At 39.0% G+C, this 15,751-nt stretch overlaps 1 protein-coding gene across 2 annotated transcripts in view; it reads right to left on the bottom strand.

Annotated features, from left to right (window-relative positions):
* TESK2 (testis associated actin remodelling kinase 2) overlaps positions 1 to 15,751 on the bottom strand; it is a 137,322-nt gene that overhangs the window by 56,808 nt on the left and 64,763 nt on the right. For both annotated transcript variants that reach the window (XM_040231309.1, XM_040231310.1), the window contains exon 3: positions 13,349 to 13,470. In XM_040231309.1, the coding sequence (XP_040087243.1) occupies positions 13,349 to 13,470 (122 nt within the window). The remainder of the gene's footprint in view (positions 1 to 13,348; positions 13,471 to 15,751) is intronic.

The raw sequence follows: 15,751 nt of genomic DNA, 5'->3' as shown, positions 1-15,751 counted from the left end.
GACCTACAAGACCTTCTAGAACTAACACCCCAAAAAGACGTCCTTTTCATTATAGGGGACTGGAATGCAAAAATAGGAAGTCAAGAAACACCTGGAGTAACAGGCAAATTTGGCCTTGGAGTACGGAATGAAGCAGGGCAAAGGCAAATAGAGTTTTCCCAAGAGAACGCACTGGTCATAGCAAACACCCTCTTCCAACAACACAAGAGAAGACTCTGCACATGGACATCACCAGATGGTCAACACCGAAATCAGATTGATTATATTCTTTACAGCCAAAGACGGAGAAGCTCTATACAGTCAGCAAAAACAAGACTGGGAGCTGACTGTGGCTCAGATCACGAATTCCTTATTGCCTAATTCAGACTTAAATTGAAGAAAGAAGGGAAAACCACTAGACCATTCAGGTATGACCTAAATCAAATCCCTTAATCTTCCACTACAGTGGAAGTAAGAAATAGATTTAAGGGACTAAATCTGATAGACAGAGTGCCTGATGAACTATGGACAGAGGTTCCTGACATTGTACAAGAGATAGGGATCAAGACCATCCCCGTGGAAAAGAAATGCAAAAATGTAAAATGGCTATCTGAGGAGACCCTACAAGTAGCTGTGAAAAGAAGAAAAGTGAAAAGCATAGGAGAAAAGGAAAGATATAAGCATCTGAATGCAGAGTTCCAAAGAATAGCAAGGAGAGATAACAAAGCCTTCCTCAGCAATCAATGCAAAGAAATAGAGGAAAACAACAGAATGGGAAAGACTAGAGGTCTCTTCAAGAAAATCAGAGATACCAAGGGAACATTTCATGCAAAGATGGGCTTGATAAAGGACAGAAATGGTATGCACCTAACAGAAGCAGAAGATATTAAGAAGAGGTGGCAAAAATACACAGGAGAACTGTACAAAAAAGATCTTCATGACCAAGATAATCACAATGGTGTGATCACTCACCTAGAGCCAGACATCCTGGAATGTGAAGTCAAGTGGGCCTTAGAAAGCATCACTATGAACAAAGCTAGTGGAGGTGATGGAATTCTAGTTGAGCTATTTCAAATCCTGAAAGATGATGTTGTGAAGGTGCTCCACTCAATATACCAGCAAATTTGGAAAACTCAGCAGTGGCCACAGGACTAGAAAAGGTCAGTTTTCATTCCAATCCCAAAGAAAGGCAATGCAAAAGAATGCTCAAACTACTGCACAATTGCACTCATCAAACACACTAGTAAAGTAATGCTCAAAATTCTCCAAGCCAGGCTTCAGCAATACGTGAACCATGAACTTCCAGATGTTCAAGCTGGTTTTAGAAAAGGCAGAGGAACCAGAGATCAAATGGCCAACATCTGCTGGATCATTGAAAAAGCAAGAGAGTTCCAGAAAAATATCTATTTCTCCTTTATTGACTATGCCAAAGCCTTTGACTGTGGATCACAATAAACTGTGGAAAATTCTGAAAGAGATGGGAATACCAGACCACCTAACCTGACTCTTGAGAAACCTATATGCAGGTCAGGAAGCAACAGTTAGAACTGGACATGGAACAACAGACTGGTTCCAAATAGGAAAAGGAGTACTCAAGGCTGTATATTGTCACCCTGCTTCTTTAACTTCTATGCCGAGGACATCATGAGAAATGCTGGGCTGGAGGAAGCACAAGCTGGAATCAAGATTGCCGGGAGAAATATCAATAACCTCAGATATGCAGATGACACCATCCTTATGGCAGAAAGTGAAGAACTAAAGAGCCTCTTGATGAAAGTGAAAGAGGAGAGGGAAAAAGTTGGCTTAAAGCTCAACATTCAGAAAACTAATATGGCATCCAGTCCCATCACTTCATGGGAAATAGATGGGGAAACAGTGGAAACAGTGTCAGACTTTATTTTGGGGGGCTCCAAAATCACTGCAGATGGTGATTGCAGCCATGAAATTAAAAGACGCTTACTCTTTGGAAGGAAAGTTATGATCAACCTAGATAGCATACTGAAAAGCAGAGACATTGCTTTGCCAACAAAGGTTCGTCTAATCAAGGCTATGGTTTTTCCAGTGGTCATGTATGGATGTGAGAGTTGGACTATAAAGAAAGCTGAGTGCCAAAGAATTGCTTCTTTTGAACTGTGGTATTGGAGAAGACTCTTGAGAGTCCCCTGGACTGCAAGGAGATCCAACCAGTCCATTCTAAAGGAGATCAGTCGTTAAGATGAAACTCCAATACTTTGGCCACCTGATGCGAAGAGCTGACTCATTTGAAAAGACCCTGATGCTGGGAAAGATTGAGGGCAGGAGGAGAAGGGGATGACGGAGGATGGATGGTTGGATGGCATCACCGACTCAATGGACATGTGTTTCGGTAGTCTCTGGAAGTTGGTGATGGACAGGGAGGCCTGGCGTGCTGCAATTCATCGGGTTGCAAAGTGTTGGACATGACTGAACGACTGAACTGACTGACCTCAATTCTTCCCCAAATCCTCCAACAGAACTGCAAAATTTTTCCGAACACGAATGTCCATCCTGTCAAACACATCTGGGAATATATAAATTCTTTCCTCAAACTCCACTGCCCAATCTCTCTCCTGAAGTTCTTGATCCTCCCACTCCAGTTTAGACTGCTTATTCTCTAGACTATTGCCCAGCAGTCACCCTGGGACTTGCTATCACCTTTCTTTACAGATCTTATGCCTTTTTATTTTTATCTGTTGTTTTGTTTGCCCCCTTACTTTTGATGGGGGTCATAGTCCAGCACTTCATAAGAAACAGCTCACGAGAGGTAACATTTTCAAAACCGTGCATGTCTGAAAATGTCTTTACTCTCATGCCTGACTGGTAGTTTGACTGGATAAAGAATTCTAAGTAAGAAATAATTTTCTCTCAGAAAGCATTGTTCTACTGGTGGAGGTTCCAGAGCTGGGTTTTGGGTTTTTTTTTAAGATTTATTTGTTTATTTTTTGGCTGTGAGTCTTCGTTGCTTCACGTGGACTTCCTCTAGTTCCCACAAGTGAGGGCTACTCTTCACTGAGGTGTGCAGGCTGCTCATCATGGTGGCTCCTCTTGTTGAGTAGCACAGGCTCTAAGCGCAAGGGCTTCAGCAGCTGCAGTATATGGGCTCAGTAGTTGTGGCCCAGGGGCTTAGTTGTTCCAAAGCATGTGGGATCTTCCCAGACTGGGGAATCAAACCTGTGACCCTTGCTTTGGAAGGAGGATTCTTAACCACTGGACCACCAGGGAAGCCCCCAGAGCTGGTTTTGAGAAGTCTGATACCATTTGAATTTTCAGTTCTTTATATGGCCTCTGGTTCTCTCCACCCCTATGCTGTCGAAGTACTTAGAATCTTATTTTTATTACCCATATTCTAAAATTTCACAACTATATGCTCTGGGATGGGCCTTTTTTTCATTCATTGTGCTGAGCACTTAGGAGGCCCTTTCACTTTGGAAGTTTATGCCCCTTGGTTGTAGAAAATGTTCTTGTATTAGTCAAAAACAGACTTCCTAGATTGATCCTTTACTTTTTAATTCTTTTCTCTCTTATTTTCCATCTTTGGTTTTTTACCATTAATGGATGATTTCCTCTTTATCTCCTTGGCAGGCCAATCAAATACTTAAAACCATAAATAAAGAATCATATAAAACTATATATAAACATATAACCACATTTTAAAATTTTCAAGAATCTTTATGGTTAATTACTCCTATTTTACAGTATATTATTCTTATTTCATAGATGCAGCTCCTTCTCAAACCTCTCCTAGAAGAAGTATATTTAGAAGATAATAATTAGTTTTTTTGCTGGTTATACTTCAAAGTTTTCTTCTTTTACTTGGGGCTCTTCAATTTCTCCAAATCTACCAGTTTCCTGGCAGTTGAGGGTGGGATGGGGATAATTCCTACCTGCTTAAGAGTCAAAGGATAGAAGAGGACTAGAAGTCTCAAGAGCCTCACCATTCAGTACATAGACAGTCCCTTCATTTCCCTCTTCTCAGGATAACATTCCTTCTCCATCAGCTGTCATACTAGATGCTTACCTAGTATGAAGCATGTATGGTTCAATTTTTTACCAAAAATAAAAATTCACCTCTTGTTGAGGTAGGTGAGACTTAACTGATTCATTGCAATGAATAGAGATGGTGACTTTTAGGCCCAGTTACCCCTGAAAAGACTTTCAATAGTCCTCCTGTTTTCAGCCCAAGCCTGATATCCACCTTCAGTTCCAGAGCTGAACTGTAGGTTTTGTAGGTTTCTGTGATGCAAACTGGCTTGCTTCTATGTAGCATCTGCCTCTATAGACACTACCTTCAGGGAACTCACCCTATCTGAAGGCTATAAACAATAAGTAAACAAATAAACAAGATATTTTCAAAGATGATAAGAATGATGTAGACAAAGCATAATAATGAGGGGGTGAAGAGTGATACTGGATGGCTATTTTAGACAGGCTGGTCAACAAAAGTCTCTTTGAGGATGAGATATCTCAGAAGAAGCATGCTAAATGATTCTGGAACAAAGACATTATAGGAAAAGGGAAAAGAAAGTACAAAGACCCTGAAGTATGAAAGACGTTGGTGTATCTGAGAAACAAAAAGGCCAGTGAGGGTGGTTAGGATGGTGTAAGCTAAGAAAGAGCGATCAGAAATAAGGCCAGGGACTTCCCTAGCGGTCCAGTGGTTAAGACTTTGCCTTCCAATGCAAGGGATACAGGTTCAACCCCTGGTCGGGGAGCTAAGATCCCACATGCCTCGTAGCCAAAAAACATAACCTCATAGCCAAAAAACATAAAACAGAAGCAATACTGTAACAAATTCAATAAAGACCTTAAAAATGGTCTACATTTTAAAAAAAGAAGAAGAAAATAAGGTCAGAGAAGCAGATAGGTCAACTCATTTAAGGTCTTGTATGCACGCATCTCAATATCAAAGCCCTGAGTTTAGACTTCATTTGAAGAGTGACAAAAAGTCATAGAAGGAAATTCAGCAGAGGAGGATGGTATGATCTGATTTACCTTCTTCAAGCTCAAACTGGCTACCATAAAGCAAGAGGGGATCTGGGAGATCAACTAAGAGTGTTGAAGTAGGATGGTGGCTATGGAGGTAATAAGTGGTAGTCAGACTCAGGGAATATTTTAAAAATAATGCTAAACTACTTGAAGGTTTGAAGTAGGGTACAAAGGAAAAATATTAAAGATGACACCTAGGGTTTTGGCATAAGTAACAGATGAATGGTAATTCCATTTGCTGAGAAGGGGAGACATCTAGAAAGTAAAAGGAATATGATCAACAGTGGCCCAAAACAGGTGCTCAATAATTGGTACCCATCGTTTATATTAACAATCATCTTACATTGTATGTCAATTATATCTCAATAAATTTCTTAAAAATCACCTTCTTTTTGGGGTTACACTACTTCACTATCCACAGACAATGACATAAATAGTACTGAAGCTTATTCCACATTTATTTTAAACAAAAACTTTCTGGTTATATGAAATTAGAACTCAGACTCAATTCATAAGTTATCAGACTTTCTAGCTTAGTACAGAGAAGAGAAAACAATATTAAGATTCCCCTTACCAACGTTCAAGTATTAAAATTTGCTTTGATGGCTATATTGACACTCTCATTTAGTTACTCACTAGGATTACAATGATAAAATCAAAAAGGTGAACTTTAATCCATCATTTTTAAATGCTTCCCATTTATTCTGAACAATATGTGCACACACACAACTCAAACACACCCTGAGATAATATATTTTTCAAACCTGATCATTTAAAAACTATTCAACATTAATTCCACATGATTTCTAAGCTGATCCATTCTTCTCATTTAACAAAAGGGGAAACCAAAGCCCAGAGGTCAAATAACTTGTCCAAGAGAACACAATTAGGAAATCACAGAGTGTACAAGAATGTGCATAAGAATAGCTGAAGATAAGGCTAGAAAAACAGAGCAGACATTAGCTGTCTGTCTAAAGAATTTCTGATTCAATTCTGAAATAAATGGGAGCCACAAAAAGTTTTTAAGAAATGTTCAGTCGCTAAGTTGCGTCCGACTCTTTGTAACCCCATGAACTGCAGCACACCAGGCTTCCTTGTTCTTCACTATCTCCTGGAGTTTGCTCAAATTCATGTCCATTGAGTCAATGATTCTGTCTAACGCACTCATCCTCTGCTGCTCTCTCCTCCTTTTGCCTTCCCTTCTCCTTTTGCTTTCCCAGAATCAGGGTCTTTCCCAATGAGCCAGGTCTTTGTATAAGCTATACAGTTAGAGCTATGTATCAGGAAAAGTGAAAAGGAGGGCAATTCATTCAAGGCAAAAGTGAAGAGGATTGAACTGACAGATGCATAGGGGAAGAAGAAGATGCTAAAGTCTTTGAAAGTTTAAAATCAAGAGCTAGTTTCTGATTAGAAGCAAGGAATAAAAGGAATAACTAGAGATGAGTTTGGGATTTCATAATGAGTAACTGGAAAGACTGCTATCTTAATAATGAGGTTGGGAAAATACTCTGACACATCCTCATAGCATTAGCAGATATTAGTCTGTTTCCTAGGTATACAGTTTGCTTCCTAAGGAGACCATCTGGGAGATATGGTATTACCTAGCATGGGGTTGGACTGTGTAGTTCTAAATAAATATTTGGTGATTTGAAAGCATATTCTTCATTTTAACAAAATGGCAATCATATTGTTGAATATGGATTCTGAATAAAAATAGGTAGATAGGAAAATAAATCCAGAATGTGGCCTAAAAAGAAGTAAACATGAGATTGTCAACAAGGAGTCTAAAAGAAATATTAAATTTCTCATGGCGTGAAGAATAACAAAGAGGTATGAGAACAAATCTTGGTACAGGTCCTCAAAAAGGCCATTGGGGAGTGGAAGTGAGCAGGGCACAGAATTAGATTACAGATCTTTGAGCATAAGACTTCCTGGCATAAACAACCTTATTCACAAGAGGTCCAAACTATCGGTCCCTGCCCTCAACAAAGCATTTTGTTGTTCCTTTTTTCAACCGATAAGTTAGAGCAACTGATGATAAAACAATCTTAACCGTATCCATGTATTAAAAAAATACATACACACAAACAAAATATACACATATACTTGCCTCTGTGTCTCACCAGGGCCACTCTCTTCCTTCCAACTAGAAATCTTAGGAGGGAGAAAGATAAAAAGAAAAGAGGAAATAGGGAGGCTGGGGTCAGAAAAAGAGAAATAAAACTGCAAAGGTTCAGCTCATTCACTCATGCTGGGCACAGAATAGCTGTGCCAGCAGAGGACCAATTCATGCCCAGAGGATCAGATGCCCACCATCTGGCAGCACATGCAGATAGCCTTTTTTTCCCCAAGTACACCTTCAAAATCACTAATGTAGCAATTTTCAACTTTTTCTTTAAGTAGGAGATCTTTTTTGCAAAACTCTTAGATGGAAGTTCAGTATAAAACAGCTTCTCTGGCTGGATGAAACAGATATGGAAACCGAAAGGCTCATCTGCTCAGCCACCTCCCTCCTGAGGTTAAGCCCCCGAGGATGCAAGTTGGTGAAAATCCTAGGGTTCCAAGAGATGGATTCTTCCCAATTTAAATCCCATCTTGAAGGAAAACTTTGGTGCATATTTCTGTCTCAGCTTTTGTATCTCTAAAAAAAACTAACCTATACTAACAGCTTGAAAATAGGCTAAGAGCCATACTAACAAATAGGAACAAAAAATTTGAATCACAAAAAATATTAAGTATGAACAGTAAATTTCTAAGACAACTAGAAAAGCATTCACGGAGAAGGAAATGGCAGCCCACTCCAGTACCCTTGCCTGGAAAATCCCATGGACAGAGGAGCCTGGTAGGCTCCAGTCCATGGGGTCGAAAAGAGTCGGACACGACTGAGCGGCGTCAGTTTCACTTTCCTCACCTCCTACTCTTCTCTGTCTATAAAAGAAACTGGCATGCAGACCCAGATAAGATGATACGCGGGGGCACTAGCCTGCCATCTTCTAGGACGCCTAGCTTTCCAATAAAGTTGTATTCCTTGCTTCAGCAAAAAAAAAAAAAAAAAAAAAGGCATTCAGTTCAGTTCAGTCGCACAGTCGTGTCTGACTCTTTGTGACCCCATGAATCGCAGCACACCAGGCCTCCCTGTCCATCACCAACTGCCGGAGTCCACCCAAAACCATGTCCATTGAGTCAGTGATGCCATCCAACCATCTCATCCTCTGTCGTCCCCTTCTCCTCCTGCCCTCAATCATTCCCAGCATCAGGGTCTTTCCAAATGAGTCAGCTCTTCGCATCAGGTGGCCAAAGTATTGGAGTTGCAGCTTCAAAATCAGTCCTACCAATGAATACCCAGGTCTGATCTCCTTTAGGATGGACTGGTTGGATCTCCTTGCAGTCCAAGGGACTCTCAAGAGTCTTCTCCAACACCACACTTCAAAAGCATCAATTCTTTGGCACACAGCTTTCTTTAGAGTCCAACTCTCACATCCATACATGACTACTGGAAAAACCTTGACTAGACGGACCTTTGTTGACAAAGTAATGTCTCTGCTTTTTAATATACTGTCCAGGTTGGTCATAACTTCCCTTCCAAGGAGTAAGTATCTTTTAATTTCATGACTGCAATCACCAGCTGCAATGATTTTTGGAGCCCCCCAAAATAAAGTCTGACACTGTTTCCACTGTTTCCCCATCTATCTGCCAGGAAGTGATGGGACTGGATGCCATGATATTAGTTTTCTGAATGTTGAGCTTTAAGCCAACTTCTTCCCTCTTCTCTTTCACTTTCATCAAGAGGCTCTTTAGTTCCTCTTCACTTTCTGCCATAAGGGTGATGTCATCTGCATATCTGAGGTTACTGTATTTCTCCTGGCAATCTTGATTCCAGCTTGTGCTTCCTCCAGCCCAGTGTTTCTCATGATGTACTCTGCATATATGTTAAAGAAGCAGGGTGACAATATACAGCCTTGACGTACTCCTTTTCTATTTGGAACCAGTCTGTTGTTCCATGTCCAGTTCTAACTGCTGCTTCCTGACCTGCATACAGGTTTCTCAAGAGGCAGGTCAGGTGGTCTGGTATTCCCATCTCTTTCAGAATTTTCCGCAGTTTATTGTGATCCACACAGAAAAGCATTAAGGAAATAAACATTCTAAGAATTTGAGACTGGAACACAGTTATGCATCCTCAGTTCAGTTCAGTTCAGTTGCTCAGTCGTATCCGACTCTGCGACCCCATGGAGTGCAGCACACCAGGCCTCCCTGTCCATCACCAACTCCTAGAGTTCACTCAAACTCATGTCCATCGAGTCAGTGATGCCATCCAGCCATCTCATCCTCTGTTATCCCCTTCTCCTCCTGCCCCCAATCCCTCCCAGCATCAGGGTCTTTTCAAATGAGTCAGCTCTTCGCATCAAGTGGCCAGAGTACTGGAGTTTCAGCTTCAACATCAGTCTTAGGGAAGTATAATAAATGCTTCTACTGCTATGGGACTCCTCTGGTTAACAAAAGCCAAGAGGACTCTGCTTGCTCTAGGCCCCCTTGATAGGATAATTTCCTTCTGTTGTATTCAAAATATACAATGAAAGTAAAGGCATGAAAACATGAAAGATAAAAGCAACTAGAACTTCTTTTAAAAAGTAATCCACTTCCAGGCTTTTAACTGCTCTATATTTGAGACAGATGGCTTATGCAGGACAAAAAATGTCACCATCAAAATGCAAACCCACCATGGTTAATAATCATTATAATAATTTTCATGTATTATATGCTTACTGTGGATTATAACAGATCTATAGACTTTATATACATTATCTCACTTGTTGGCTTATTGTGAAGATCAAGATAGAATTAACATTACATTTTATATGTTAGAAAACTTAGCTCACAGCAAAGAATATGATTTTTTGTAAGTTAAAAGGGAAGGGTGTGTCATTCCTGAACAACGAGGCAAAAAAAAAGATAGGCTGAGAAAACAGACCAAGGAGACATCAGAATAGGAATGGTATTCAACAAGAGCAAAGATGTACATAGACTGAAAGCCCAGGATTGTCCAATATAGTAGCTGCTAAGCTTCCTGTGGCAATTTAAATAAAATCAAATAAAAAATTTAGTTCCTTCTTTGTACTAGCCACATTTCAATGCTCATCAGCCACATGAAGCTATTGAACAGCACAGATAAAGAACATTTCCATCATTTTAGAAAGTTCTATTCTACTCAACAGCATCACTCTAGCAGAAAACTCTTGAATGTATTAGAAACAGCAGTAAACCCTCAACAAACGTTTGGTGAGTGAATGAATGATAAAAGACAGATGGGATGCAGTGAGCCATTTAAAGAACTAGCCGGAGGAAAAGAAACTAATAATAATAGCTAACATTTACTGGACACTTAACAAAACCAAGTACTATTCCAAGGTTCTTTATATGGATTAAATTGATTCTCAATAACAACTCTATGAGGGATTTAAGGTCATTATCCTCATTATAGATGGGAAAACTAAGGATGTCAGAGGTTAAATAACTTTCCAAAGATCCAGGATTTGAATTCAAGCAGCTTGATCTGGAATCCAGAGCCTCTATTTTTAATCAGTACACTATAGTATTCTACTTCTTTATATAACAACTACATCTTTAAACTTTGCTGTCAGGAAATAAAATTTGTTTAGAGTTAATCTTCCCATGCAATTACCAGTCAAGTTCATAGTGAAGAGAATAAAAAAAGAAGTGATGAATAAAGAAGATTGGCAGAATATATATCAAATGTTAATACTAGCTTGATGCCTAGATGCTGAGATTAAGGACCATTTTTTATTTTCCTGTTTTTGAGAATACTATTTTCTCAATGATCCACAGTGATGATGTATCAATAATAATAAAACACTATTTTTTAAACAAGACGAAAATATAATCAGCTTAAAAATTCCTAAGCAGAACATCAAATCAAGACTCAACCATCTCGAGGAAATGGCGACACACTCCAGTATTCTTGCCTGGGAAATTCCATGGACAGAGGAGCCTGATGGGCTACAATCCATGGGGCTGCAAAGAGTTGAACATAATTTAGTGACTAAACAACATATACTATATATGGTATACTATACATTAAATAGTAGGGAAAAAAAAAAAAAACTCAACCATCTCAAACACTGTAGATGTCCCCTAACTGATCTCTTGGCCACCAGTCTCTTGCCATTAGTTCCCTCTGTCATCTAATCCCTGTTCAGAATTCAACACATAAAACATAAAATATAATCTTCTTGGCTTTGGGCAAAATATTTCTGCATAGAATGGCCCAGCTCTACCTTTCCACATTTATCTACCAATGCTATCCTGTCAAATCCTTTAGAAGAGACATGATAGAAAAAGTTCTTCTAGGAGAAACATGGTAGAAAGTGTCCTACCTCAAAGTTACAGACCTCAGACAACACATAATCTCTTGGCCTCAGTTTCTTCAATGAAGAAAAATTGTGAAAATTAATTCTTTAAACAGGCAAAACATCCAGCATACAAGGAAGACTTCAATAAATGGTTTTCTCATTGCTTTTATTATTAACAAAATTTTTTTTCAGTCCAATAAATTGCTCTATTTATTTCCTGACCAGATCACAAAAATAATCAGTCGATATCTTAGTTCATCCTTTGAACAAGCTGTTGATCTAGTCTTCCCTGTGGCCAGCATCTCTACCTTCAATAAAATGGGTGGTCTTTTCCTTCATTCCACCTCATGGAGAAAAGAACTGGAATGGCCACAAGAAGTTGTTTCCTTCTTTGAAGAATTTTCCAACAGTATGGGTCTTATAAATCAGATCCTCCATGTAGATAATGCTATATTTACCAAGACATCAGGCAATCCATGTGTTATCTGTCAGGGAAATTTGCTTCTTGTTGATTTTGTCACAACCACATCTGTAGATCAATTCATCTACTGACTGCAGGTTCGATTACCCTCACGCAATATATGGTTCCATGGTCCTTGGCATGTTAAATGGAGCATAGTTGATCTTAATGAAGGTGCCATTGAAGACTTGACAAAGGTGAAGAAGTTGCATCGTCTTTCAGATCTGTGAACTGAACAACACTGATGCCTCTGATCCTGCCAACAAATGCCAGTTTGGGCTCTGCAGGTGCATAGAAGCTGCCAGCTTTTCTTGCCATCCTAGCCATCAGAATCTCAGTTCTGTACATCTGCCTATACCCTCTGTGAGAGCACTTAGCTTCTTTACAGATAAGCTTCATTCCTTACCTTTTGAAGGATCTTTTGGGCAAATTTCTTTCATAGGCACTTGATATTCAGCTCTGCAAAATTCCTTCCCATTTCAAAAATATATTTGTTTTCTAATTTTATTTATTTTGACTGTGCCAGTCACAGTGGCAGCACACACAATCTTCCATCTTTGTTGCTGCATATGGGATCTTTTACTTGTGGAATATAGAATCTTTAGTTGTGGCATGCAGGATCTAATTCCCTAACTAGAGATCAAGCCCAGGCCCCCTGCATAGGGAGCGAGGAGTCTTAGCCAACTGTCCACCAGTGAAGTCCTCAAAATTCCTTCATTTTTCCTTAAGGGTTTCAGTAGGAGCATTAGTTTTCTCCTCTTCTGCATACTCCAGAGCCAAATGGGCTTTTAATTCACTGACTCCTTAAAAAGCTTTGTACTTTTACCTTTATGCTTTATTTGTTATTATTTTGTTCCTTTCTGAGTTTCTAGAAGACTAGCGAGAGTCCCTTGGACAGCCAGGAACTCAAACCAGTGACTTAAAGGAAATCAACCCTGAATATTCATTGGAAGGACTCATGCTGAAGCTGAAGCTCCAATACTCTGGCCACCTGATGCAAAGAGCCAACTCACTGGAAGAGACCCTGATGCTGGGAAAGATTGAAGGCAGAAGGAGAAGGGGAAGACAGAGGATGAGATGATTGGATGGCATCACCAATTCAATGGACATGAGTTTGAGCAAACTCCAGGAGATAGTGAAGGACAGGGAAGCCTGATGTGCTGCAGTCCACAGGGTCAAAAAGAGTCAGACACAATTTAGCGACTGAACAACAACAACAATTTTGTTCCTTTCTGAGTTCCTTCCCTATCTTCTAAAAGCCTATTAAACTTCACGTTACAATTTGAGTCAACCTCCTCTAAGAAAGCTTTCTGGCTCTACCAAGGGAAGTCCCCAAAGTTGCCTTATTAAATGCAGTTAATTACCAGAAATTTGTTTTAATAGGTAGAAAAAGACCTACAGCACAGCTAAATTCCAGCAAGACAGATTCAGCATGAAACCTGGAATCCCTCTTTTCAGCTATTACTACTATTCTAACAAGTTTCCAATAATGTTTCAGCTTTCTCACTGATCTCTGGAAGGAAGGAAAAGCCATTACCTAAGGATGTTGGGATGGGAGAGTCTATTCATGAGCTGCACTTCTTTCAGCATGTTTGCCCGGTTACTGCTCAACGTGTTCATCTTAAGAGCCATCACCTGGCCAGAAGCTCGGTGGCGCACCTAGAAAACAAAATAGAACAAGAGACTCAAGGACAGCAGCTATATATGAGGTCAAAGTCTCCACATGTAGAGCATGCTGAGATGTTTTACTGCCAATTCAGATAAAACAGACATGGTAAGGGATGTTTTTCTATAAACTCTGATTACATAAGGGTTTCACATGCATTAACAAAGATGGATTTATTCCTTTGAAGACCAAAACTGTTTCATATTAAGCTGGCTAGAAAATACATGATTATACCTCAAGAAATCATGACTTCTTACTTTGCTGTCCACCTGAAACTATCACAGCATTGTTAATTGGCTATACTCCAATACAAAATAAAAAGTTTACTTTAAAAAAAAAGGAAAAAATCATGATTTCTTAAAAAAAATACCTTAGAGAAAAATGGGGAAAATGTATTAGGCTGGTTCCTCATGGCCAATGCTTCTGAGCCTTAGGACACTAACCGGAAAGTCTCTTTCGTGGAGTTTTAATTGTGCACAGAAAAGATTCATTCACAAGGCTTATGTAACATTTAATGAACATTTAATAAAACTGTCTTTACAGGACACTAAACCCACATCCTCAAAATCTCTCCCAAGCACCATAAAATGTATATCTATACAGAAAATATTATTGCATATTAAATATAGAAAGAAGGCAGTGGATCTTCTGGACCTAATATTGAGTAACGCAACCCAAAGTTCCTTATAATCATTTACAATCAAGTCAGATACAAAAAACCTGAGCCACACCACTTACACCATTACCCATATACACAGAGCAAAGTCTACTTCTAAAACATTCATCCACTGTAGAACTCAATCTATTTTACATGTAAAAATATTACTTTATAATTTCAATGCACACTCCACAGGTTTAAAAAACTCAACACTTTACCTGCAAGAAAATTAACTATGTTTTCAGTCTCCAAAAGTAGTCTCAGTAGTATCAAAATGAGAGAATCAAAATGAGAGACTAACAAAATGACAGAAAATATTTTGTCTTAACCAAAAGAAGCTCAATTATTCACTTAGATATGTGTTTCCTATTGAGCAATTATGAATGAGGCTGTAGAAAAGTTACAAAGTACCAAAGACCTCATTACTTACTGGTTAAAAAAAAATTCATTTCAGATCATGTACAACAGGGACATGCCATGCACAACTGTCATCATTTTATGGACTTTCAGAGTATCATTTCAGGATATTATTTCTACTTCACCAAGTGGAAATTCCAATAGAAAACACAAAAATCTACTTAACTCTTCAACCTCCAGAAATTCTTTGACAAGACAACAGCCTCAGAAGTTTAGTATAGCTATTAATATAGGACAGACAACACAGCTGTCTTAAAACTCAAAGACACAATGTTTCAGAGTGTCTAGACAGAAGAAGGAGAAGGAAGAATTAAAACACTCAGAGCCACAGGAACCCTGATCAGAAGAACTGAGCACAACACCGGGCTGTCTCTCCCCTCTTCTAGATCCCTGAGTGAGATCTGGAACCCAACTCTCTTCCTAGTGCATCAATGATTCTGTTGTCATGTACCTCGTGACTGATGAAAGAGAAGTGGCTTTCCTTTTCAGATCCTGCGTGGATAAGTTAAAAGAGACATTTATATACAAAGAACACACTGACAGTATTTTTCCAGCTTTATTTACAGAAGACATCTGTTTTTTCATAAGGGCTCTCCATTCTGAAAGTCACTCCTCTTTTTTTTTTTTTTTTCCATCATCTGAAAACTATCACTCTTGAGGTCTTTTTTTTTTAATGTCTGCTTTTAAGAAACTTTGATAAAACAATGTGTGAAATTTAGGAATAAAAAAAGTTGTTTCAAATTAATCATAAAAAACCCTACTTCCTTAAACAACCGGACAAGGAGATGAACATGTTCATAACACTGTATATCTTTAATGTGCATAAAATATTTCCTCTTTCTTCTAGCCCCTCAAATTCTACCTATCTTTGAAGGCCATACTCAAATATCCCCTTCCTGTCTGACATCTTCCTTGTCTGTCTCTAGGAACTGTTTGTGGTTTCCTTCTTCATACTGCCTCAGAACAACAGTATACCACTCAAGACATAGTTCTGTGCATAAATATATCCTCACTAGGCTACAAAGCATTTTGAGACCAGGATCTATATTGTATTAATTTTTATTTTGCAGTACCTAAATAAAAGGCCTGGTACATCATAAGAGCACAATGAAAACAACAGCAAGAACAGTTAGTTAAATGATACTTCTAACATAGTTTTTAAGGGCCAGTGCATCATTCATTTATCCAGGTAATTTCTT

Source organism: Oryx dammah, unplaced genomic scaffold (genome assembly GCF_014754425.2).
Source record: "Oryx dammah isolate SB20612 unplaced genomic scaffold, SCBI_Odam_1.1 HiC_scaffold_28, whole genome shotgun sequence".
NCBI classification, from domain to species: domain Eukaryota; kingdom Metazoa; phylum Chordata; class Mammalia; order Artiodactyla; family Bovidae; genus Oryx; species Oryx dammah.
This window is presented reverse-complemented; position numbering and strand designations above follow the sequence as displayed.